This window comes from Hippopotamus amphibius, chromosome 10, assembly GCF_030028045.1.
Source record: "Hippopotamus amphibius kiboko isolate mHipAmp2 chromosome 10, mHipAmp2.hap2, whole genome shotgun sequence".
Taxonomy (NCBI): domain Eukaryota; kingdom Metazoa; phylum Chordata; class Mammalia; order Artiodactyla; family Hippopotamidae; genus Hippopotamus; species Hippopotamus amphibius.
In genome coordinates, this window is record NC_080195.1 from 52,836,010 (window position 1) to 52,859,276 (window position 23,267).

At 46.3% G+C, this 23,267-nt stretch overlaps 1 protein-coding gene across 1 annotated transcript in view; it reads right to left on the minus strand.

The window, feature by feature from the left end:
- ARHGAP31 (Rho GTPase activating protein 31) overlaps window positions 1-17,292 on the minus strand; it is a 115,680-nt gene extending 98,388 nt beyond the window's left edge. Inside the window, exon 1 of the mRNA XM_057696265.1 lies at window positions 16,403-17,292. Within this exon, the coding sequence (XP_057552248.1) occupies window positions 16,403-16,502 (100 nt within the window). The 5' untranslated portion in view covers window positions 16,503-17,292. The remainder of the gene's footprint in view (window positions 1-16,402) is intronic.
- Between the last annotated feature and the right edge of the window lie 5,975 nt (window positions 17,293-23,267).

Sequence of the window (23,267 nt, forward strand, 5' to 3'; positions counted from 1 at the left end):
ATGCAGGTGTCTGAGTGTGACGGGCTGCTAAACCTTGTTGGTATTTATGGAGTTGATGCTTGTCTGGAGGACACTGGGAAGCCACTGAAGGGTTTAGTGAGTGACGCTGGTACCAAGCTCTCATCAAGACACTGTCCTTTTGGCCACTGTAGGAATCTATGGTCATAGCTCATTTCAATCCTCCTTTAAGATACACTCTGACTCTAGTTTCTGCAAAAATATATATGATCAGTTTTAGGATACTTTTCCTGTTTAGGCTGCCACCTCCGTTTCACCTGCTTTTGCTGCTCTTCCTAGGTCTCTGTGGTCTGGGCCAGGTTGGCTCGGATGACCAGAGCACTGTGATCAAGATGCCAGGGATATGCCAGCAAACAGCTTCTTACTGTTCCCTGCTCCCAGCCTCAGCCTTAACCGGGGGCCTGGACTCCAAGCTGACAGAATATGGGCTGACCAACTAATATCCCTCAGGAAGACTGGAAAACAAGTTGAAAGCATAATCAGAAGTAAGAGAGCTAGGAAATTCTACCCTCATCATAAGCAAAGGGAAGCAGTATTAATATTCAGTAAGCTACAGGTAATAGAAATTGTCTATGAAAATGATGCATGGCCCGTACAACATGGTCGATAAATGCTAAATCAAGAGAACATTATTTAGACAATAAGAGAAGCCTTATAGGAACTTGTAAGAGGAAAATTTCTATATAAAGAAATGGTTAAATAAACTATGGTATTTTAATGATATTACTTATATGTGGAATGCAAAATATGACACAGATGAACCTATCTATGAAACAGAAAGACTCACAGACACAGAGAACAGACTGGTGGTTGCCAAGGGGGAGGGGTTGGGGGAGGGATGGAGTGGGAGGTTAGGGTTAGTGTATGAAACCCTTTAGGTATAGGATGGATAAACAACAAGGTCCTATTCCATAGCACAGGCAACTGTATTCAATATCCTATGATAAACCGTAAAGGAAAAGAATATTTTAAAAAATGTATATATACATTTTTATATATATACACGTATATATATAAAATATGTACCTATATATATGTGTGTATATATATATATATATATAACTGAATCACTGTTGTACAGCAGTAATTAACACAACATTGTAAATAACTACAATAAAAAATAAATTAAAAAATTATGGTATTTTATAAAAGTATATATATTTGCTTGTACATGCACAGAATATCTATGAAAGATTTCCAAGAAAATTAACACTAGTTGCTTCCCAGGTGAGGAACAGGGAGGCTGAGAATAGAAATAGGAGGGAGATTTTTTGCTATACCTTTTAAATTCTTTTAGATTTTGAACTACAGGAATGTGATACCTGATTTAAAAAAAAAATCAACTTTAAAAACCATCCAGGGACCTCCTTGGTGGTGCAGTGGTTAAGAATCCGGCTGCCAATGTAGGGGACATGGGTTCGATCCCTGGTCTGGAAAGATCCCACATGCCAAGGAGCAACTGAGTCCGTGCGCCACAACTACTGAGCCCGTGTGCTGTAACTACTTGAAGCCCAAGCGCCTAGAGCCCATGCTCCGCAACAAGAGAAGCCACTGTAATGAGAAACCCTCGCACTGCAGCAAAGAGTAGCCTCCAATCACCACAACTAGAGAAAAAAAAAAAGAAGCCCTCATGCAGCAACGAAGACCCAACTCAGCCAAAAATAAATAAATAAATAAATCTAAAACAAACAAACCTATCCATTCAGCAGAATCTCATGCAGTGATTAAAAAGAGTGAGATCGAACTATAATTACAAAAATGGATAGTTCTCCAAGATCTACTGTTATTTGAAACAGCATATTTCAGAATATATGTATGTTGTAACTTTATCTTTGTGGGAAAAAAAACCACAGAGAATCATTCAATGTGTGTATTCTTTAGTACAGACACAGAGAAAGGTCTCTGTGCCGTTTGATACAGTAGTCGAGAGCCACGTGTGGCTATGTAAATTTAAATTAATTAAAATTTAAAGTTCAGTTCCTCGGTAGCACTAGCCACATTCAAGTGCGAACAGCCAGACGGGCCAATGGCTGCCGTGCTGGATGGTGTAGATACAGCACGTTTCCCTCAGTGGGAAAGTTCTCCAGACAGAACTGGTCTAGATGAATCCAACCCAGACTGTGAACTGACGGATGCGACTGCAAGGATGTGGGAGGGGACTTGGTACTTTATAAATCTCTGTATCGTTTGAGTTTTTTTCAACAATTACTTTTATCACTTTGCAGGAGTAGAGGATGGTTGGCCCCTGTGGCAGGTATTTATTCCTCATGAAAATCACATCCTGCATTTTTTCATGGCTCCTGCCAGTCCACTCAGGAGCCAAGGGATGGCAGAGCACCGCTAGAGGAGTTACCCCAGGGAAGGGGGAAGGGAGATGCCCGCTGTCCACAGCGAACACAAGTCTGGGAGACGCCCCTCAGGCAGCGGCTGACCATGCTGCAGGCTCACGCCCTTCTGGGCCTCTGCTTTTCAGTCACAAGGGACAAAATCAGCTGGAGTGCCTGCCAGCAGGAGAAGCAAAGACTGAAGTATTTTTAGTTCTTGGAGTTCTGGAATCTGGCAAGGGCGAGGCGGGCACAGGACAGGGAGGCCCACCTCCAAGGGACCCTGAGGTCTCCTCCGAGATGGGACCTAGGCAGGTGGGGGAGGAGACCGCTCTCGGGTGGGGAGAGCCAGCCCAGAGTGGAATGGGAACACATGGGGCCAAGCTCAAGAGGGCACCTGGGAGTAGAACTGGCAAGAACGATAGATCTGATATCTGCTCTTGTGTTTCCTTACACTGGGGGATGAAGAGAAAGCTGGAGGAAAAAGAGATGGGATGGAGTAGAAATGTGACCAGGAGGCAGGTGGGAACGAATGCTACAAAAATTTTCATCTCAAACGAAACTTGGATTTGAAATGTTAAACCCCTCTGGTTATCATCCACAGACAGAGAGAAATGAAATTTCCTAAGATGGAAAATAAATAGATGAGATAAACACCGAAAGCCTGAGGTACAGCTGCTTGGGGCACCTTATTTTTCCTCCACCTGGAGGAAGTTTATTCCTAGACTGGGGTCCAATTTTTTTCTCAACAGCAACAATAGAAACAGCAAAAAGGACACGCTTTCAGTGTGGCTCAAGATCCTTCTCCCTTTCTCAATCTGGAATTTACCCTGGCACACTTGACTCATCACTCTTTTTTTCCCTGGGAGATTTAAACTGGTCATTGAATATGCTACGTGTTCCTGGAAACCTCATCCAGGCAGGTAGGCGACTCAGGCTTCAACCTTGTTCCCTTTGTTCTTCTCTGGAGAATGCTGATCCTGCCACACTGTTTTACGTCTTGACACCTTTGCTTATATTGTTCCCCGTGTCTGGAATATCTTCCCTTCAGTCAGAGACTCTTCAGATTCCACCCCCTTGGGAGATCTAGTTCCTCTGAGTCAGAATTAGCGATATCCACTTCCTCCTGTGGTTTGTGTGACACTCAGCAGAGGATGTGTCCACCTCCCGCGTGGGACGGTGCGCCCCGGAGGGACAGATGGTGCCTGCTTATCGCTGTGTCCCAGCCGCCCCTGCGCCTGGTGCACGGCAAGTGGTTAGTAAATGCTGATGTCCATCTCTTCCCCCACGCCAACAATCATCACCCTCTTCCCTCCATTCACATCATGAACGTCTATAGAACCAACCATGTGCTGTGGGGAAAACAGATTATGGCAGGTGGAGTGATGGTGCCTCAGAGAAGCCCAGGTCCTTTCTCCTGGAATCTGTAAATGTTGCCTCATATGGCTAATGGGGTTTTTGCAGATGTAATCAAACTAAGGATCTCGAGATGAGGAGATTATTTTGGATTATCTGATGTAGTCACAAGGTTTTTTTTTTTGTTTTTTTTTTTTTATTGGAGTATAGTTGCTTTACAATAGTGTGTTACTTTACAATGTACAGCAAAGTGAATCAGCAATACGTATACATACACCCCTTCTTTTCTGGATTTCCTTCTCATTTACGTCGCCTCAGAGTAATGAGTAGAGTTCCCTGTGCTATAAATACAGCAGGCTCTCATTAGTTATCTATTTTATACATCGTATCAACAGTGTATATGTATAAATCCCAATCTCCCAAATCATCCCACCCCTCTTTCCCCCTTAGTATCAATACATTTGTTTCTCTATATCTGGTATCTAAGTCTCAAAGTCTTTTACATAAAAGAGAGGCAGGAGATGAGAGAGAAGGCCACGTGAGGATGCAGCAGAGGGAGCAAAGGCAATGTGATCAGGGCCAGGAGCCAAGGGATGAAGGCAGTCTCCAGAAGCCAGAAAAGGCAAGGAAGTGGATGCTTCCGGAGAGCCTCCAGAAAGGAACCAGTCCTGTAGACACCTAACACACAGATGAACAGCGAACGGTCAGTCTTCAGGGAGCTCATTTTCTTTCTACTCAAGGAAGGAGACAATTTAGGAGACTATGACAGTCGTTGGAGGTGAGACGTAACAAAAGTCTAAACTTCACCATCCTGATCACCTTCCTCAACATACTTCTGTGTGTACATTTCCGTCTTTGCTTGGAGCACTGAGAAATAAGCACAGCCTCCCTATTTGATTCAATCTGAGAAGAGTCCAGTGTGGATCCCTTGATCCATGCAGGCACAGCCTAAGATGTTGTTCATACAGCCTCAAATTGAGCCAGACATACCTGATTCAGTCAACTGTCAAAATGCAATTGTGGAGCAAAGAAATACGCATATGTGAAATGTCATACCGGCCAGCTAAAACCCCAGCTTTCCACTGTTCCATCAATGATAGAAACAGACTCATTTTCCAGATTTATAACTCTCCTGAAATACAGATGGAAAGTAGAAGGTTGGATGGCTGTCACTATGATCATAGCCTTTTGCCATAACTCATAACCCACATTTTATTTCTTTCCCGTCTTCTTTTTAAATTGTTTTCTTTTCCTGACTACTACAGGAATGTAAAATGTAGAAAGTTTACCATTTCCCACCCCAGAAATATTTATCAACAGATAAGAATCTTAAAACTAGCATTTTTATGCATTCAATCAAAGAAAATAAATGTGTATATAAGAGAAATTTTTTTTAAAGGAGCCCCTAGGGATATCTGGGAGCCTTGGAATATTCGTTCTCAGCTCCTTCTCAACTTCCTTGTCTGTAGCATTACTCAGGAACCACATTCTGAGTAATGAGGCTGAAACAGGATAAGATTTCTGATCACCAAGGAAACAACCATAATTAACACTTACGGAAGGTGAACTAAACTCCAGGCAGTGCACTAGCTTATTTAATGCTCATAATGACCTGTGTGATAGCCATTACTATTCTCACAATCCCCACTTTATAGACGAGGAAACTGAGGCACAGAGAGGTCTGGTAGCTTGCCCATGGTCACAAAGCTCACATGGGGTAGAGCTGGGATTTGAACCAAAGCAGACGATCAGCCTAAATGCCACACACGAACCACTTGGCTGCATGCACTGCTTCTCAGAGAGGTTAACTGATTTCACTAAACTGCATCTATTAAGGCAGGATGTCAAACTAACAGACTTTATGAAGATTATTTGTTTAAATAAGGAGTGGAACAAAAGGGCTTTATGCAAAATTCAGCAAATCAAGACACCCTATTCCCATAATAATTTTAAAAGATTTTTTCCCCTGAATTTAAGTAGTAAAAATACATGTTCACTGTTGAAATTTTGGACAATATAAAAAGTATAAGGAAAAAAATAAAAATCATGTGGTTTTACTTAGCTGCTGCTTTTTACAAGCTGGTCAAAGTGAGATCCGTAGGCCAAAGATATCACAATCACCTGGAGCTCATCTTCAAAAATGTGGATTCCCGGGCCCCACCTCAGACCCTCAGAGAACTGACCTGCAGTGGCACTTTACAGCCTGCAGCCCTATAAACTGTAAAACTCATTCCGGTGGGATCACCTGTTCGCCACAGATCCAGATACTACAGCAGCTACACAAATGCCCATTTGAAACTTTTATTAGATGTCCATTTTGTTTCAAGGAGTCCAAAAGGGAATTTAAGGAGTATCTCTAATACTCTTTATAGTGTACTAATAATGTACTAAAATTTAATATTCTTAAACTTTGAAATTCAATTTTAAATGAAATTACATTTTAAAAGTAAACACTCCGAGTCAGAAAAACAAATACCATATATTAACACATATATGTGGACTATAGAAAAACGGTACAAATCAACTGGTTTGCCAGGCGGAAATAGAGACACAGATGTCGAGAACAAACATATGGACACCAAGTGCGGAAAGTGGGGAGGGTTGGGGGGAGGAATGAATTGGGAGATTGGGATACCAAAACGTACTCTCTAAATATATGCAGTTTATTGTCTGTTAACTGTATCTCAATAAAAGTTCTATAAATAAATAAATAAATAAAATAAAAGTAAACACTCCATCTTTAGTCATCCTTATGCCCAGTAAAGTTTGAGTATCCTTGCCAGAGCCTTGAAAAGAGAGGTCTAGCACTCTTGGACCCAGAATTCAAAACTCATACTCTCCCCTCCCACCTGCCCCCAGAACAGCCCCACCCCCCCTTTCCTTTCTGAAACCCAGCTGACTTTAGGAGCAGTCAAAAAAAAAAGGGGAACTGAGGAAACCAAGTCTCGTTTGAGTCAGGCTGGGGTGAGGGAAAACAGATTACTTGATGGGTATATTTTCCTGACCTTCAGCTGCAGGCTCTGTGCCCAGGGTCCAACAGCTATAACGCAGCCCCTGAGAGCCCCCGAGTGGGGTCTCTGCCCTCAGCTGTGAGCCAGATTCAGAGCCCTGCATCCAGCTTTGCTTTTCCAGAAGGCAAAATGGCTCCTCTCCACTAACCCCAGGCCCATACTCTAGCTATTAGCCAAACAAAGGATTTTCCAAATATGGGCCCAAGAAAGCATGTGCACTTTGAAGGCCACAATGAAGCTTAAATAGCTAAAACTTATTAAAAAGAAAGCCAACAATTGACGCCAAAAAGCGTGAGTCCTTAAAGAACAGAACAGCAAGACAAAAGCCAGAAAGAGGAACAAAAATACGCATTGTAGAGGAGGGGCAAGCAGGGAGGTGTGGATTTATATGGAAGAGTTGACATCATTGTTTCCCAATAATACTCAGCGTGCAGGAAACAGATGGGAAAGCAGTGGTGGAAGGGACTACTTATGGTAACAGGGCATGCTCTCTGTCTAGGATCCTGCCATTTGACTTTGAAAACCTGGGGCTGGGAACTCCATGGCCAGCAGTTTCATTAAAGTTGAACTAAATCCTACTGAACTTATCACCTTGGCCACGCATGGTTACATGGAGCTCTGCATATCACACCCTCATTTACTGCCAGCATAACTGCAGCTGTTTGGGTACAGAGGAGGCAAAGCCATAGAAGCGGAATTTGATATCGGGCAGACATGGTTTGAGTTCTAGTTCTCCTAATTCCCAGCTGGGTGATGCTAGGCAAGTTGCTGAACCTCTCTGAGTTGATCTTCATATGTAAAATGGGGGGTGGGGGGGAGTTCCCTGGTTGCCTAGTGGTTAGAATTCCGGGCTTTCACTGCCATGGCCCAAGTTCAATCCTTGGTTGGGTCACTGAGATCCCACAAGCCGTGTGGTGCAGTCAAAAATAAAAAAATAACCAAAAAATAAAATGGGGGGCAAAACAGAACTTTCCACACACACAGTGGGGGGAGACTGAGGTTGCACATTTATGCCCTCCTGTTAGATGTCATCAAGAGACATAATTAGGGTGGTCAGTTAACGTCACTTTTAAGAGTTTTAACTTTTAACAGAATCTCCCATCCCCCTGCTCTTGGGCACGGCACAGACACAGCCAAACCAACTGGCACTCTTGTGATCAGCTACAGCGCCTTCCCTTGACTGTAGGATCCTGTAGAGTCCTGCCACTGAAGACAGCTTCTTTCACCCCAGCCAGGGTCCTCCCCTCCTAGCCTGGCCATTACAAGTCACTCTCAATTACCTTTCCCACAGTTTAAGCATCTTCTTCCCTGGGGCTCAGGAGGGTGTGACCAATTGCAAGCATCAGGCAAAACCCCATGGTTTCCTATCTGTGGAAACCAGCCACTCTATCTCCCCACATCTTGGTCATTCCTCACGGTCAGATGGTGTTTATTGTTTTATTGATTTTTTCCTCCTTACAAACAACCCACTCACAGTTCTCTTTTATTCGGCTGCGTTGTATGTTAACATCGCCCGCTTGCACCTTCGGGAGAGCCCTCATTTCATGCTTGGTACTCTTCTGGTTGTTTTCCCATCTTACACAACCCACTAGGCTGAGAGCAACTTGAGAGCATCTTTGTAAACCCCAGAGTGTCCAGCATAGTAGAGTCCCGTTAAATGTTTGTTGCACTGAATTGAAAGCCCCATACAAGATGGTTTCTAAGTAAAAACATGAAAAGAGGGCAAGAAATATGCATAATTACACAAATTAGCCCAATTCACGAAGGCTATAGATTAATTGACAGTTCGCCAGACTCCTAGTCTATATGTCAAACTGTTTTCTGCTGCCTGTAACAGCAAGAGCTGGTAAGAGCTGCTTTTGGGGAGGGTGACATTCACCCCTCTCCCTCTGGGGGGGTTGGCGAGGGGACCCCCACAGGCACACTGGGCCAGCATCAGGCCATGGGCGTGGCACCAGGGCCTGCTATGCACCAGCCCAGCTTGAACTAGAACAAAGAGTGCCTGAGCCTCGATCCCAGAAACTCAGTTGGTTCTGGGGCCCCGCCAAGAATGTGGTTCATACCAAGGAATGACTGGTGAGGCACTAGGAAAAAGCAACATTTCTGGGGCACCCTGTGCAAAGCCTGGGTCTGTTTCTATCTGGGAGTAACTATGTGCCCTTGTGGGGAACCTTGAACAATCTTGGATTCTTGATATTCCAGCACATCAGCAATGTCCCAGGTCCTGAGCTTCCTAGAAGGGCTCTAACTCTGGCTTCCTGGGGAGGAAGCAGGGTCAATTAATCATCTGCTGTGTGTTGGCCTTGGGGAGGCCAGCAAGCTACCCAATCTGCATGAACTGCCCAAGGCCCACCTTTAATAGAGCTCAGCATCCACTTACAAACACAAAGCCAGTGAGAAAACAGAGTAACAGGTAGAAGGAGAGCCAAACTGGGTGACCCGGACTCTAAGCCAAAGGTTGTTCCAACGGTGGGGGAGGATTGTGGCTGCAGTGGGCAGGGAGGGGCCTGGGAGGAAGAGGTGGGCTCTGGCTGGACTTGAAAGCTGGTAGGTAGGGGTTAGAGTAGGTGTGTGTGAAAAGCGCGTGGCAGAGGGTTGAAGCGCTATGCAAACGTTAGCTGTTACGATTACTATTCCTGACCTAGGCTGGGGGAAGAAAAACGCACAGGAGAAAAAGCTACTCTTTGCAGGCTTGTTCTTTTTTTTTTTTTTTTTTTTTTTTTTTGACAGAACTGTAACAGAAATGTCGAATTATGAAATATGCTATTTTGGGAGACTGTGTTTGTGCCTAAGACCATGCATGGCCTTGGGAGTCACACGGGATCTGGATTTAAATCCTGCCTCTCTTGTCTCTATAATCTTGGCAAGTGACTTAACCTCTTGGATCTTGGTTTTCTCCTCTGTAAAAAGGGGGAAAATGCCCAGTTCTTATAGATTTCGAGAATATTACTTTGTACACATAAAGTGACTGGCACCTAGTAAGCAATGAAAGCAGATGGTAAGTCTACTGATAAAAATAACAAGCAGATGTGATGTGAGGCTCAGCTTTCATTTCTGGGTCCCTTCTCTCCTTCCAAGGGTCCTCCCCTTCCTCCTCCTTCCTCAGCCTAATGTTCGCATCTTTCTCTATCAAAAGCTGCTCTGAAAAAAATCTAGTACTAGTATCTATTCTCTTCTGAATTGAAGCCAGCATGTTTCCTCAGGGGTTCTTTATTTTAAGCCTTACCTAAAATTGCATCCTGGAGAGATCAGAGAGACAGCGGGGCGAGGAGCGGGGGGGAGTGTGCTATCTAGACACCTAAAGTTCCATCAGGCTGTGGCCCCAACTCCAGCAGGACTCGAGGACAGTCCTTTGAGGGAGGAACACCAAAACCCATGCAACTGCAGTGTGGCATGTGTGTTGGGGCGTAGGGAGAAATAGAAAATCAGGTGGGACATGTACCTGCAAAAAGAAAACTAATTTGACGTGTGACAATAAGTGGGAAAATGCCTCCTTGTCTTCAATACAGGGCAATGAGCGAAAAAGAAAACAAAGCAGAAAACCAAAAGAGCAAGTAGCACCATGTTCCTGGGCCGCAAGACTGGTGCGAAGGAACCACACAGAGAAAAGTGGAGGCCTGAGACCCAGAGGGTGGGGGCATGCCTGGCAGCTCACCCTGACTGGCCTGTTCTGGAGGAAATAAGTACTGGATAGTCCCAACCAGAGGGTCTATCACCACTTTGTTCCAGAAATTTTTAGCTACGATATCTAATGGAAGAGGAGTTGGGGGGCACTTCTCATCCCCAGTGAGTCCTGAACCTCTCGGCCCCATCCTCCTCTCCCACCCTCTGCCACAAAATCCCAGGAAACTTTCTGCAGTGAGGTGACTTCCAGGGACAATCGGTCCCCAGCAAGTGCTTTAGAACTGACTTGGTCTGCCAGCTTCTGGAATTTAGGATGTGTTCTCCCCTCGTCCCCACTCCCACAGAAAAAGGTTTCCAGGCTAGCCCATGGATGCCTAATAAAGGTATTATTAGGCATTATCATTTTCCCCTTTAATTTAGATTAAAGGGGAAAAGAAAAAGACTGCATCAAAAACTACATACAGCTCCAACGGCACTGGAGCGTTTATCCACTACTTACAGCATCATCTATAGGAAAATGTGTTCCTAGTCTCAACTTACTTCCTTCTGCCCCAGCAATGGTCCACTGGGCTCCATGGCAGGTCTGGGGCCACAGGGCCAAGGGCTTCCTTAGCAGTCCCAAGGCCTGGGCCTCCTGAGGCTGGAAGGCATCTGGGCGGCTGCCAGTGGGGGTGACAGGGGTGGAGGAAGGGCGAGGCTATGCCTGTGGTCAAGGGGATCTTGGCAGAGAGGTCTGGAGAGTGGACAGGAGGGAGGGATGTGGCTAGGTGGAAAGGCTGTTTCCATCCTCTGGGTGGGTTGTTGGCCATAACCTGCACAACCAGAGTCAGTTACAGTTTGGCTTCAAGCTATCAGTTTGTTCTAGGTTTAAAGCCCTGATTCTCCTCTTTCTGTGCCCTGTGGGAGCCCAGATGCAGGGATGCCCCTCTGAACTCAAGCCCATGAGGTGGCTGTTCTGTCTCCACAAACCCCACCTCCAGGTCCTAGCATCTCTTTCAGTTCCCTAGAGGTCCAGGAGTGGCTGGGTATCTTTCTCAGCTCTTTCTGAGGGCTGCTTAGTTTCAGGCTGACATCTTGCTCTCCCACCACTGTGTACTGACGGTCTACTCCCTAGCGGCTCTGGGAAATCCCTCGGTGAACTCTCCATTCAGGGAGGCAACCGATCTGCTTCTTGTCCTCCTTGGCAACTGATTAACCCAACGGACTATATCACTCACTCGTTTCATCGGAACCCTCGTGCGTCACGTTATGGCTAGCGTGTGGTTACGCCAGGGCACGTACAGAGTGCTAGGATAACAACAGCTACATCTGGAGCTTACCTGATGCATGCCCTCTGCTAAATGCTTTGCCCATAGTAACTCATTTCTCTTCCCATCAGTCTTCGTATGCCCACTTCACGAATGAGGAAAGTGAGACCCAGAGTGGGTAAGTAACTCGCTCCAGGGTCACTCAGCTGGGAACAGGCAAAGTTAGGATTCTACTCCAGGCAGCAGGCTTCCAGGACGCCTAATGGGAGCCTCCAGCAAGGGGTACCGGACTTGGGAGGGTCAGGGAAAGTTTCCAGAAGCAGCTGAGACCCAAAAGAGGAAGCATTAGCTAGGGAAGGTGTGATGACAATGTGTCAGGTAAAACGCTGGGAAGGAAACCACTAAGCCAAAGAGAACACCTCTGCCCTGGTTCCCCATTCACTGTTAAATCTTCTCTTGAACAGAGAAATGCTCACCTTCCCTGCTAAGCCTTTGCTCCTGTTTCTGTTTGCGTTTTCTGTCTATTTTATTGAAGAAAAAACTTTCCCATTTTCCCCTTCAGTTATGACAGCTAACTTCAAAGCTTAATTGAGCCATTCACTTCTGAAAGTTCGTTCACATCCCTTAGACTGTACATTTCTTGAGTCTGCGGTGCCTGTTTTCTTCTCCCCCACCACCATCCCTCCACAGTACCTTATCCTGGTTTGTTAAATAAGTGAACAAACAAAGTGAGAGAACGACGAAGCCTCAGAAATGTAAAACAGCTACACCTCAAAGGTTCCATTGCTTTATCCTTGCTCTTTGAAATACTAGGGCCATCTTACTCTCATTGACCTTAAAAGTGTATCTTCTAATGGGTGTTTATTCGTTATGAACCTTTTGTAATCCCTCAATTCACATACATATTTTTCTTTTTCTTTTTTTTTCTTTTCAGCCTGATAAGAACTAGAAAAAAAACCTCTCAGGAATAAAGCTCTTATCAAGCCTTCAGAGGGTACCCTCTGAACGGTCAAAGGTGTTTATCCAGGGAGAAAATGATCTGTAAACCCCTGCGCTATACGCAGTGGTTCTCAACTCTTCCTGCATATCAGAATCATCTAGGAAGCTTTTAAAACATCCCCGTGCCTAGGCACCAAGAGATTCTGATTTAATTGTTCTGAAAGGCGGCCTGGACATCAACTTTTTTTTTTTTAACGCTGCTCAAGTGATTCTATTGTGCTCCCATCACGGCAAACCACTGTGCCGACAATCATCCCTCTTCACCAGGGAGTGAGTCAAACGGCAGAGACTGTTGGGAAGGGTGACGAAGTCCTCAGCCTTTAGAGTGGGACCAGCGCGAAGGCAGAAGACAGCCTTCCTGTAACGCTCTCTTTCTGGCCCCTTGACGCCTGGCTGCAGCATTTCCAAGCACTGTGGGAAGACCCAGAGCACTTGACTCAGAGGGGAGAGGTAGGAAATGCTCATGGATACACTCCGGCCTCGCAGGGCTTCACCCACAGCCTCCCAGCCGCAGGCGACACAAATGATGTGGTTTTCATTACACAGCTGCAAGCAAGGGTCTTCGTAGTCAGTGGTCAAAAAGAAGAAAAAGAAAACTGTACTATGTTCAGCATCAGCAGCGAGGAAGGGATGATCTACTCCCTCTATTCCAGACAGGAAGAGAAAGTTATCTGGTTCCCAGGGGAGAGCTGGGGGTTGGGGCAGCAGCCACGGTGCTCGAGGGGAAGTGAAAGAAACACTGGCCAAGTTGGCCAGCAGCAACTTCATGCCATCCTTGGGTGATCTCACCAGGCTGGAGGAAAGTGGCCAAAGCAGCAAAATGGGGAAATTGGCCATTCTCATCAGCCCTGTGTGTCGCTGGGGACGGTGGACAACAGGGCCTGAACCTGGCATCTGTGTGGATGCCCGCAGAAACTGTATACACGGGGGGTGTGTGGGGGGGAGGGGTGTGGGGGTGTGTGTGTGTGTGTCTCTAAGGAAAGCTTTCTGGGTTTTATCAGCTTCCTAAAGATTACGGACGACACTGGCCCCAAGCAACGTCTGCTCTAAGCTGAACACCTATTTGTCACCTGCACACCCTGCCCCACCAGAGTTGTCCAACTGGAGGGCGCAGGACTGGGCTACAACAAATTGCAGAAGCAGATGACATTTTCCCTCTGTGCTCAGTCCAGGGGTATAAATTCCCCATGTTCAGGTGGCCTGCGCACAGCTAACTGTCACCAGCTTTGCCTTGTACTGCAGCTCAGGGATTTCCCTCCCTCCCCAAACACGTGGGTTCTCTCGGATTCCCCACATCTCTGTTCTCTCCTTCTGCCCTTGCGTTCCCCGACCTGAATCCATTTTTCTCTATCTCATTCTATCCTTGACCTCCAACGTCGAGTAACCGTTGTCAGGCTTGTGAGGCCCTCCCCGGCCTTCTAGATCCTAGCTACCAGGCTGACTTGTCACCCTCAGGATTCTGGGCTGAACTTCCAAGGTAATGGGCAAAGGGGCACTGCCCAGGTCAGCTTTTCCTCCCTGGGGGCAGAGTCCAGTCCTTGTCTGTTAACCAATACATGTTTCAGAAGGTCCATGAAGAGGATACGTTGTTCTGGAGAAAACCATCCGCACTGATTCTATTTACTGATGCTACATAATAAGAAAAATAAGAGACAACTGCCTAACCCGTTTTAGATGTGGGAAAAAAGAAACCCTAATTACTCTCATTTACATAAGCTGCTTATTAGGCATGCCTAATTCCCACGCGGCACAACAACGGGGTACGCGTCATTAAGTGGGTCAGTTTTCTTCTGTTTCGAAGCTGAACTTTATTCAGGTATGTCAGTCTTGAAAGTGTGCTGATCCTGGGGCAGGGCTGTCTGCTTTCAATTTAGGAGAAAAAAAAATCATTAGAGGAGAATGTTGGCCTAGACCAGGAAACCAGGGAAGGGAGAGGAGCCTAGTGGGCCAGAGCCCTCTGCATCCTTCGTGATTGGCTGTATGACCTTAGGCAGGTCAGTTTACCTCTCCGGACTTCCCTCCCTCCTCCCCAGGCAGGAAGCACTGGGTACTGGTTTTCAATTTTTTTTTTTCTTTAAGCAGTATCCCCTTTTCTTTTTTTTTCCCAAATGAAGCATATATGAAAACCCAAAATATAAATCAGATGAAAGAGGAACTAGTTTAAGGCTGCCTTTGAGGAGTCTTCACAGAACCTTGGGATTCCTTGATCATCCTAGGCTCTGTGACATTGTAAGAATGGGACAGGACTGATATCACCTCCATGTGACTCTCAGCTTTGGAGTAACAAGGCCCGGAATAACACCAGCTCGATGGGAGGTGGTATCCACAAATATTCATAAGTGAACCTGGATATGAACCTGCAGGCCCCCTGCAAAAACAGGTGGAGGAAAACATTTCATTCCGAACTTCTGAGGGTAGTGGTTACGATGCATCCTTGGAGTTCTCTCACCCTCAAAAAAACTCAGCCCAAGGATGTTATTTCAAATCTACCTCTCCAGATTGTTGGAAAGGATTAAATGAATTGACTCAGTTGTGTCCCAGTTTCAAAAGAGGCCATTTTGAAACCTGTGGTCCCCCCATGCTGTAAAATACTAAGCCATTTGTCCTAATGACACAGCAGCCTCTGAACTCAAGAATACCACAGGAATATCACAGCACTGCAAATGACTAGGTAGTGCTGAGTCTTTAAAAAAATGAAATAGAAACAAAAGCACTGCTCTGTTTTTGAGACGCACATTTGCTATGAGCTAATCAAATAGTTTGGGAGATTATTTTCCTGGGGGCAGAATGACTCTGCTCAGTCAGTCCTTCAGTTTCCCGCCTTTGTTGTATCTATCTATGTATAAACACTGGGCCCATATAGCGGACTTTTTTCTCTCTCACTGAAGTTTCTGAGGACAAGGCCTTTTTGTCACGGGTAAGTGCAGGGCCAGTCAACCTTACAAAAGGAGTCATTTAATGCTCAATTTCCCCAACTCTCCTATGATTAAAAACTTCTAACCTCAAGTGCTGTTATTGTATTCTAGATTGTTTTCTTTCGCCTCGCCCTCCACCCAGCAAATGTTTAAACTGTCTCTACTCTGGAGGATTCCCTTTTTTCCAATCTGACCTTGAAAACACAGAGGCTCTCCTTTTCTTTTATATATCCTCAACTATTTTAAAATCAAGGCCCTCTGACTTTTGTACAACACTTTTCTGGTCTGACACGCCAAACGCTAATCTGAAAGCCAAGAGGAGGTAAAGGGTCTGAGGGGCTGGGAAGGGGAGGGAGGGAGGTGCTATATATTTGGCATCAGTTCAGAAATTCAGAAAATGTGCAACCACTCCCCCAGCCAGGACCCACCGCACCCCCTGCCTTCCAGCACGTTAATAAAAAAAGATGTGAGCGGATGAAACTGGAGAGCCCAGGAGGGACACCTCAGGCGGTCATAATTACGTACCCAGAGAAGCCCACGGAACACCATCCCGCAGGTCCAGCCCTCCTCCCTCCCCTCTGACATCCAGAGTCTGGGATCAGGACCTCCCGAGCCCCCACCCCCGTGCCCCAGAAGCAGCCAGTTAAACGTGTAGCGGCACCACCCATTAACGGCTTGTGTGACACAAACGGAAGGACTGACACAACCCCTGCCCGTCGGAGTGGCAGCGTTATGCACCTTAAGAATCATGTATGTTTTTTTAGGGGGAAAAAAAAAAAGTACAACGAGCGCACAGGCCTGGAATACATTAACTTGTGAACTGAATGCAACACGCCCTACGAGAGTCCCTCTCTCCCTCAAACAAAAAGAAGCGGGGTGGGGGGAGGGGGGGAGCCAAGGCACTTTACCATCCTGTCCCGAGCTTTCCAGATACTCCGTCAGGTCACAGCCGAAGGCGCTGGCGGCTCCCTTTCGTTTCAGCTTCTGCTTGGCACCCTTGTTCTTCATGAGTCAGTCCCGAAGAGGCTGCCCCTCCGTCTCCCCCTCCCCTCTGCTTGGCCCCGCGCCTGCGATGGTCTCCGGGGGAGGTCAGATCAGTGGCTGCGGCGCGGCGCTGGGGGGCCGCATGGGCGCGGGGAAGAGCCCGGGCCCGGGGCAGCGCGCACGGAGCCCGCGGGGCGCGGAGCCCGGAACCCGCGGCGCGGGCGCGGGGCCCGAAGTCCACGGCGCGCTCGTCCAGGGCCGCGCGCGGTGCCGCAGGCCGTGCGCAGCGGGCAGCGCCGGGAGTGTCACTTCCTCGCCCGGAGTCCCAGGGACTTTCTCGGGCTCCCGCGCTGTCGTGGGGGGAGGGGGGGTTCTCCTCCGCGTCGGAGGGAGGGCGCGCTCTCCGGTCCGCCTTCGAGAAGCCCGGGAGTGGCCGAGAGCGCTGGGAAGCCGGCGGCGGCGGCGGCGGCGGCGGCGGGGGGCGCGGAGACAGCCCGGGGGGCTGCCGCGGGTCCTCCGCCCGGCGCGCGCTGTCCTGCCTTCAGACGGCGGTGGCAGCACGAAACACAAGCATCCTGTCTCTCGCGCCCGCCCTCGCGCCTTCCTTTTTTTCCTGTCTTACAAACCCTAGGATCATCCAGCTCAGGAAATGCGGGAAGGAAGTTAGCTAGGGAGGGGGGCGGAGGGTGGAAATTTTTGGCAGCTCCGCGCTGGCGTGTGTATGGGGCCGGAGGAAGTAGGTGGGTGGGTGGAGGAGCGCGGGGTGGGGGAGAGGACGCGCTCCTCGGAGAGCTGCGCTGCAACTCTGGACATAGCGGGGCGGCCCGGGAGGAAATCGCCGCTCTCCTAGGAGCGCCCGCAGCCCCAGCCGCCCGCTTCCTGCCCCACCGACGGCGCTTTGAAGACCGCGGGAGGAGGCGCGCAGGCTTTCTGGATGGAGGGGGCTAGGTGCGACCGAAAAGAAGTGTCCTGCCTTGTCTTCTTTGTCATCGTCTCTTTGACACTTTCTATTTCGGTGCCTGTCTGCTCCTACACAGACACTTACAGAGTAATGACAGAAACAAAGACAGGGATTCCGGCGGAGAAACCTGGCGGGGAGCGGTTTTCAGCCGGCCACTCCCATCCTCCTTTCCGGCGCCCAGGTACCCCCAACCCCGCTGAGTCCCCTCCCAAGCTGAGGGAGGGATGGAGGCTGCCGCTTTGTAACCACTGCTCAGGAAATCAGATTTCTGGTTAGAGATTCACACACACACACACACACACACACACACACACACACACACACACACACACACACGCGGGCGCGCGTTAATGCAAAGTTTGCTACGTGGAAGTGATTTGGGGGGGGAGTCTCGGATTGAAGGTGACTCTGATAGTCTAACCTAACGTGGAGAAAGCAGACTCCCAGGTCATTTCATAATCTGCTTCAAGGTTTCAGGAGGGCATGTGTTTTCTTCTCCAGTGAATTTGAAATTCTTTGACTTCTGTGTACTCAGCACACAGTAAGCACTCAGATTCTTGTTATTTAACCGTTTGAGGATTAGATTAAACTTCCTGTGTAAATTCAAATCTATATATAGGCTTGAAGGGTAGGGACATGCATATAGCTCAGAAGGCTGGAAAAACCTTTAGGTATAATATTTTAGTTACTGAATCCCTTTACAGTGTCTTAGCTCCCTGTGTATCACCAAACAGGTTATGAACTTTGATCCTTGACCCTCTCTCTTTGTCAGAGCTTACAATTGATAGAGTGCCTGCCAAATCTGGCCCACAGATGTGTTTGGTTTAGCACATGCCATGCTTTAAAATTTTTTAAAATTAATTGCCAACATTAAAAAGTTAACATTTTTCACATAAGAGATCTGGATTTCTGGCTTCTTTTGCAAAAAATGGAAGATCTGGGAACACCGAAAGTGCATTTCCACATGGCAAGGACCGCTGATGCCAAGTTGTAGCAGCCCTCATGGCAGCACTACCTTCTTTAGAGAGACGAGTCCTCCAATTTCCAAGCCCCCGCTGCCTGTCTTCCCCTCTTTGCACCTGCCTGGCCTCTGGAGCCACTGGAATTTGAGGCCCAAGCTCTGTGTATGGTCTCTCCTTCCTTCTGTTTTCCATCCATCTCTCAGTGACACCAGCATTGCCCCAGTCATCTTGGCGAGACATCTTCAAGTAACCACTGACTCATTTCTCTCTTTCCGCCCCCACCTCCAGTCTAGTCCCGCCCAGACCAATGAGTCCTTCAGAATGCCTCTCTGGGATTTTTCCTTCCAGGCCTGTTCAGTGAGGACCATTCACTCCTAAATTATTAGAGTAACTCCTAGTAGTGTTTGCTGAGTCTGGTCTCTTTGCACTTCGTCCTGTGCACTAAAGGCCTGTTGAGGCTTCCTGAAGTATTGCTGTTGTTGTTTGCCTGCTTTGCTCAAAACCTGTCGGTGACTCCCTGTTTCCTACTACCAGGACAGCAATTTCTAAGCATCTTGTAAGCTACTTGGAGAATATTTGGTAAGATATTTAGTATAATGACTTGTTCTTGCGTTTATAGATAAGCATCTCCACATAAAACTGTAATTATTACTGTTAGTATTTATTTTGGAGTTTACTGTATCAAAGACTTTCATATTCGACCTGCAGTGCATTTCATCATTTTGGCAGCAAAGGAGAGAGGCTGAAGAGTTGCTCTTTTCCTGGGTCCAGGCCCCTAGGCATAAATTATGGATAAATTGTCAAGCCCTGTGAATTACCTTTCTAAAGGTTTAAAAACATTCTTTCAACTTTTTATGTTGAAGTAATTTCAGCCTATAAAAAATTTTACAGAAAAATAGAGTAAAGCAACTATGCTCCAATAAAAATTAATTTAAAAAATAGTCAAAGAATTCCCATATACCCTTCATCCAGCTTTCCCAAATATTAATGTCTTATATAACCAGAGTACAATGATCAAAATTAGGAAATTGGGGACTTCCCTGGTGGTCCTGTGGTAAAGAGTCTGCCTTCCAGTGCAGGGGATGTGGGTTCAATCCCTGGTTAGGGAACTAAGATCCCACATGCCTCAGATCAACTAGGCCCACGTGCCACAACTACTGAGCTCACGAGCCTCAACTAGAGAGCCTGTGTGCCACAAACTACAGAGCCCACGTGCCCTGGAGCCTGCACACCACAACTAGAGAGAAGCCTACATGCCACAACGAGGATTCCACATGCCACAACTAAGACCCGACATAGCCAAAAAAGAAATAAATAATAAATAATAAAATATTTAAAAAGTTAGGAAACATTGATTCAATAATATTAACTAATCAGCAGACCTTATTCAAATATTAATTTTTAATTACATAAAATTTTTATTATACATGGTCTTTCTGACAATAAAGTTCACCAGTTAAATAGTAGACAGTAATTTACAAGTAATTCTCAAAACATTTCACATTATACATTAGCTATGTACCAGATTCCCTTAAGCACCGTCACATCCAGCAGGTGTAGGTTGTCACACAACAGGGCTGCCTGGAAGAACCACAAAGCTAATGACTGACTCAGCCCAAAGGTTCTTCTATGCTTTACTGAGAATTCCCCAAAGGGATTCCACAATCACAGAATTTTCATTCTGGAACAGCCTGAGACCTGCTTCATGATAAGCTGGGTTCAGGTTGTTTAGGGTTCAGGGTTGAATTAATACTGAACACTGAACAAGGCATCTGTTATGTCTGGACTGATTGAGCAAAGCTTATTTGAAATGTGTACATGGTGGTTCTTTGTTTCTACTTGATAGCTCTCAACTGTCTATACCTTATGGTGGGACTCACCATTTATCAAGCTGGATAATGAAGTTACGTGGTGACAGCCGACCCAGGGAGCTGGAAAGTCGTCCTCTCCCCGTTTGCTCCCTGTCCCCTCTCATTGCTGAGTAAGCCCTGTGATAACTGCCAAATTTAAATCTAGCCCTTGTTCTGGACACTCTCTTTCTCTTCCCATTTTTTTTTTATTCCTTTTGCTTACTCTAAGATGTGCACCTTTTTCTGGATCTGTGGAAGGAAGTCAGATTTGAGTTCCAATCGGTTCTTCCGCTGGGCTGAGCATTTCCTGGGAAGCAGGTTACATGGAGATAGTGTAGGAATGTTAACCAGAGGACTAATTAAGCCATTTGGTGATAATATAAGTTATGCCTCTATCAGATTATCATGGTGCAAAAAGCACTTCACTCACCTGGGACTCCCACAGAAGAGTTCTGTCCTCGCCTATGCCTTCTCTTATCTGCAGTTGGTTAAGACGGATGCTTCTCAAAAATGTGCTGTCTGCTTCTTTCACTTACCAAGGTTGGTAGCAATCTTCCCTGCTGTCAACAGATACAGAAGACCGAGAGTGAATATTAGGAGATTTTTTAAAATTGAAGTAGAGTTGACTTACAATGTTGTGTTAATTTCTGCTGTACAGAAAAGTGATTCAGTTAAATATGCATTCTTTTTTATATTCTTCTCCACTATGGTTTGTTACAGGATATTGAATACAGTTCTCTGTACTATACAGTAAGAGCTTGTTTTTCATTCATTCTTTACATAATAGTGTGCATCTGCTAACCCCAACTCTCAATCCATTCCTCCCCCGCCCCCCACTCAGGATTGAGAGATTTTAATGTCACCTGTGATTTAGCCTTTTCTTTTACCTAGCTCGCCCATAAAACTAGAGCTAGAAATCAGCAATTTTAGAGTTCTCCCTCCTCTCCTCGTGTCCAATCAATGGAATATTCATGTAATTCCTTGTTCAGGGACTGTGATTAATGTGTTCTGAACTCTTTGTTCTGGGGTGCAAGTGCTAGCTCATCCTTCTGCTGGGTACGTTTTCTCTTCCTCTTTCCTCTCCCCCTTTCCAGTTGAAAGATGCTAGTGTTGTTACTGATTGTTGGGTGTGTTGGGTAACTGTGCTCCCCCTCCATGTTCATATGCTGAAGGCCCAATCCCCACTACCTAGGAATCTAACTGTGTTTGGAGATAGGGCCTTTAAAGACATGATTAATGTAAGATGAGGCTATTAGATTTGGCAGGAATCCAATCTGACTGCTGTCCTTGTGAGAAGGGATTAGGACACAGAGAGACACCAGGGATGTGTACCGCAGAGAAAAGACCATTTGGGGACACACTGAGAAGGTGGCCATCTGCAAGGCAAAGGAGAGAGGCCTCAGGAGAAATCAAACCTGCCGGCACCTTGATCTCGGACTTCCAGCCTCCAGAAATGTGAGAGAATAAATTTCTGTTATTTAAGCCATCTTCTCTATGGTATTTTGTTATGGCAGCCCTAGCAGACTGATATATTGGGTGAGGTTCTTCCGTGAGAGAGGTCTTGTGCCCCTTCTGAGCCCAGCCGCCACTACCCTGAGGGTCTGAAGCCAGTAAAGGATGAGGATGGCCAGAGCAAAAGGACTTCTAGTAAGTTATGTACCCCAAACTTGTTACTGCACTTCCATGTGCTATGGGTTCCCAGGTGCAGGTTATAATGCAAATTGTTGCTTCTAAGTGTCCAAATGAGGTTGAATAAGCATCCTTAGTGGGGTTGAGGCAGGTCCACATTACCAATCTCCAATCAAACAGAACAGAGTGGAGGAGAGGTCAGCTGGAGGAGAGGTCAGCTCGATGCGAGAACAAGAATGAAAACAAGAATCAGTCTCCCTGTCCTAGAAGCAGGAGTAACCTTTAGCCTGCAGGTGGTACATCCTGAAACATGGTGGCTGGCCTCCCATTACTCCACCACCTCTGCAACCATGAAAGCCAGTTTTGCTTCCAAATGGGCTTCTAAGAGCAAGCAGTTGTGGTGATAAGACTGAAGAAGGAGGAAGGCTTTAAATGGTCCCATTCCCAGTTTAAAAGGTGAAAGACAGACATAATTATCATTATAAATGATATTCTTTCTTTCTCTCTCTCTCTCTCTCTCATTGTCTGCTTTGTCTCTGAGTTGCAAAACTGTTGCTCAGGGCAATAAATAAATAAATAAATGAAAAAGCATTGGGAAGCAGAGCTTGACAGCCTCACTTTCCCAGCTGAGAATGTGATACAATTGCTTCCCCATCAAATAGGCATTTTGGAATAGAAACGGCAGAAGGTGAGGGAATAATGAGAAAGAAAAAGATTTGGTTACAAAAAAGAAAGTCTTACTAACTTTTTCTAATAAAATCCCATTGATTGGTGCCCCTACCTGCTAATTCAGAACCTCAGACTTTTATTTAAAAGACTAGATGTAGGAGGGGTCCAAGATGACTCCAAGTTTATCAGATTGGGGGCTGGTAAAGGTAAAGACTATTTTTTTGGAGAAAGATAAAACATACCTGTCAAGGGCCATGTCAGAGCTTTCAGGAGGAAAAGTCCTTTGATAGTGCAAAATGCGGGGCTGGGTAGAGATTAGATGAGACATCTGCACACAGTATTTGAAATTATTTGAGAAATAAGTTTTCCCCCTCCAATATTTTAGTTACATTCTAATTTCTTTGCATTGAATGTTGTTCAGAAAAAAGAGGTTTGGAGATCTTTTGTGTCCTGCAGAGTGTTTTAAAAACCATAGCTACTTTTGACCCATAATGCACAGTGTAGCACTGAATGAATCTTTAGTGTTTCAGAAACGATGAACAAGCCAGGCAGCACAAGACCCTCTTGTCCCACTCCACATGGCACTGGACGCGGCCAAACAGCCACGGGAAACTTCCTTCCTGGAGTCACATGCAGAGAAGAGACTTCACAAAGCCAAGGGGAGAGCCAAGTGTCCTGGATTGAATCACTATTACACAGACATCAGGATCTGTGCAGG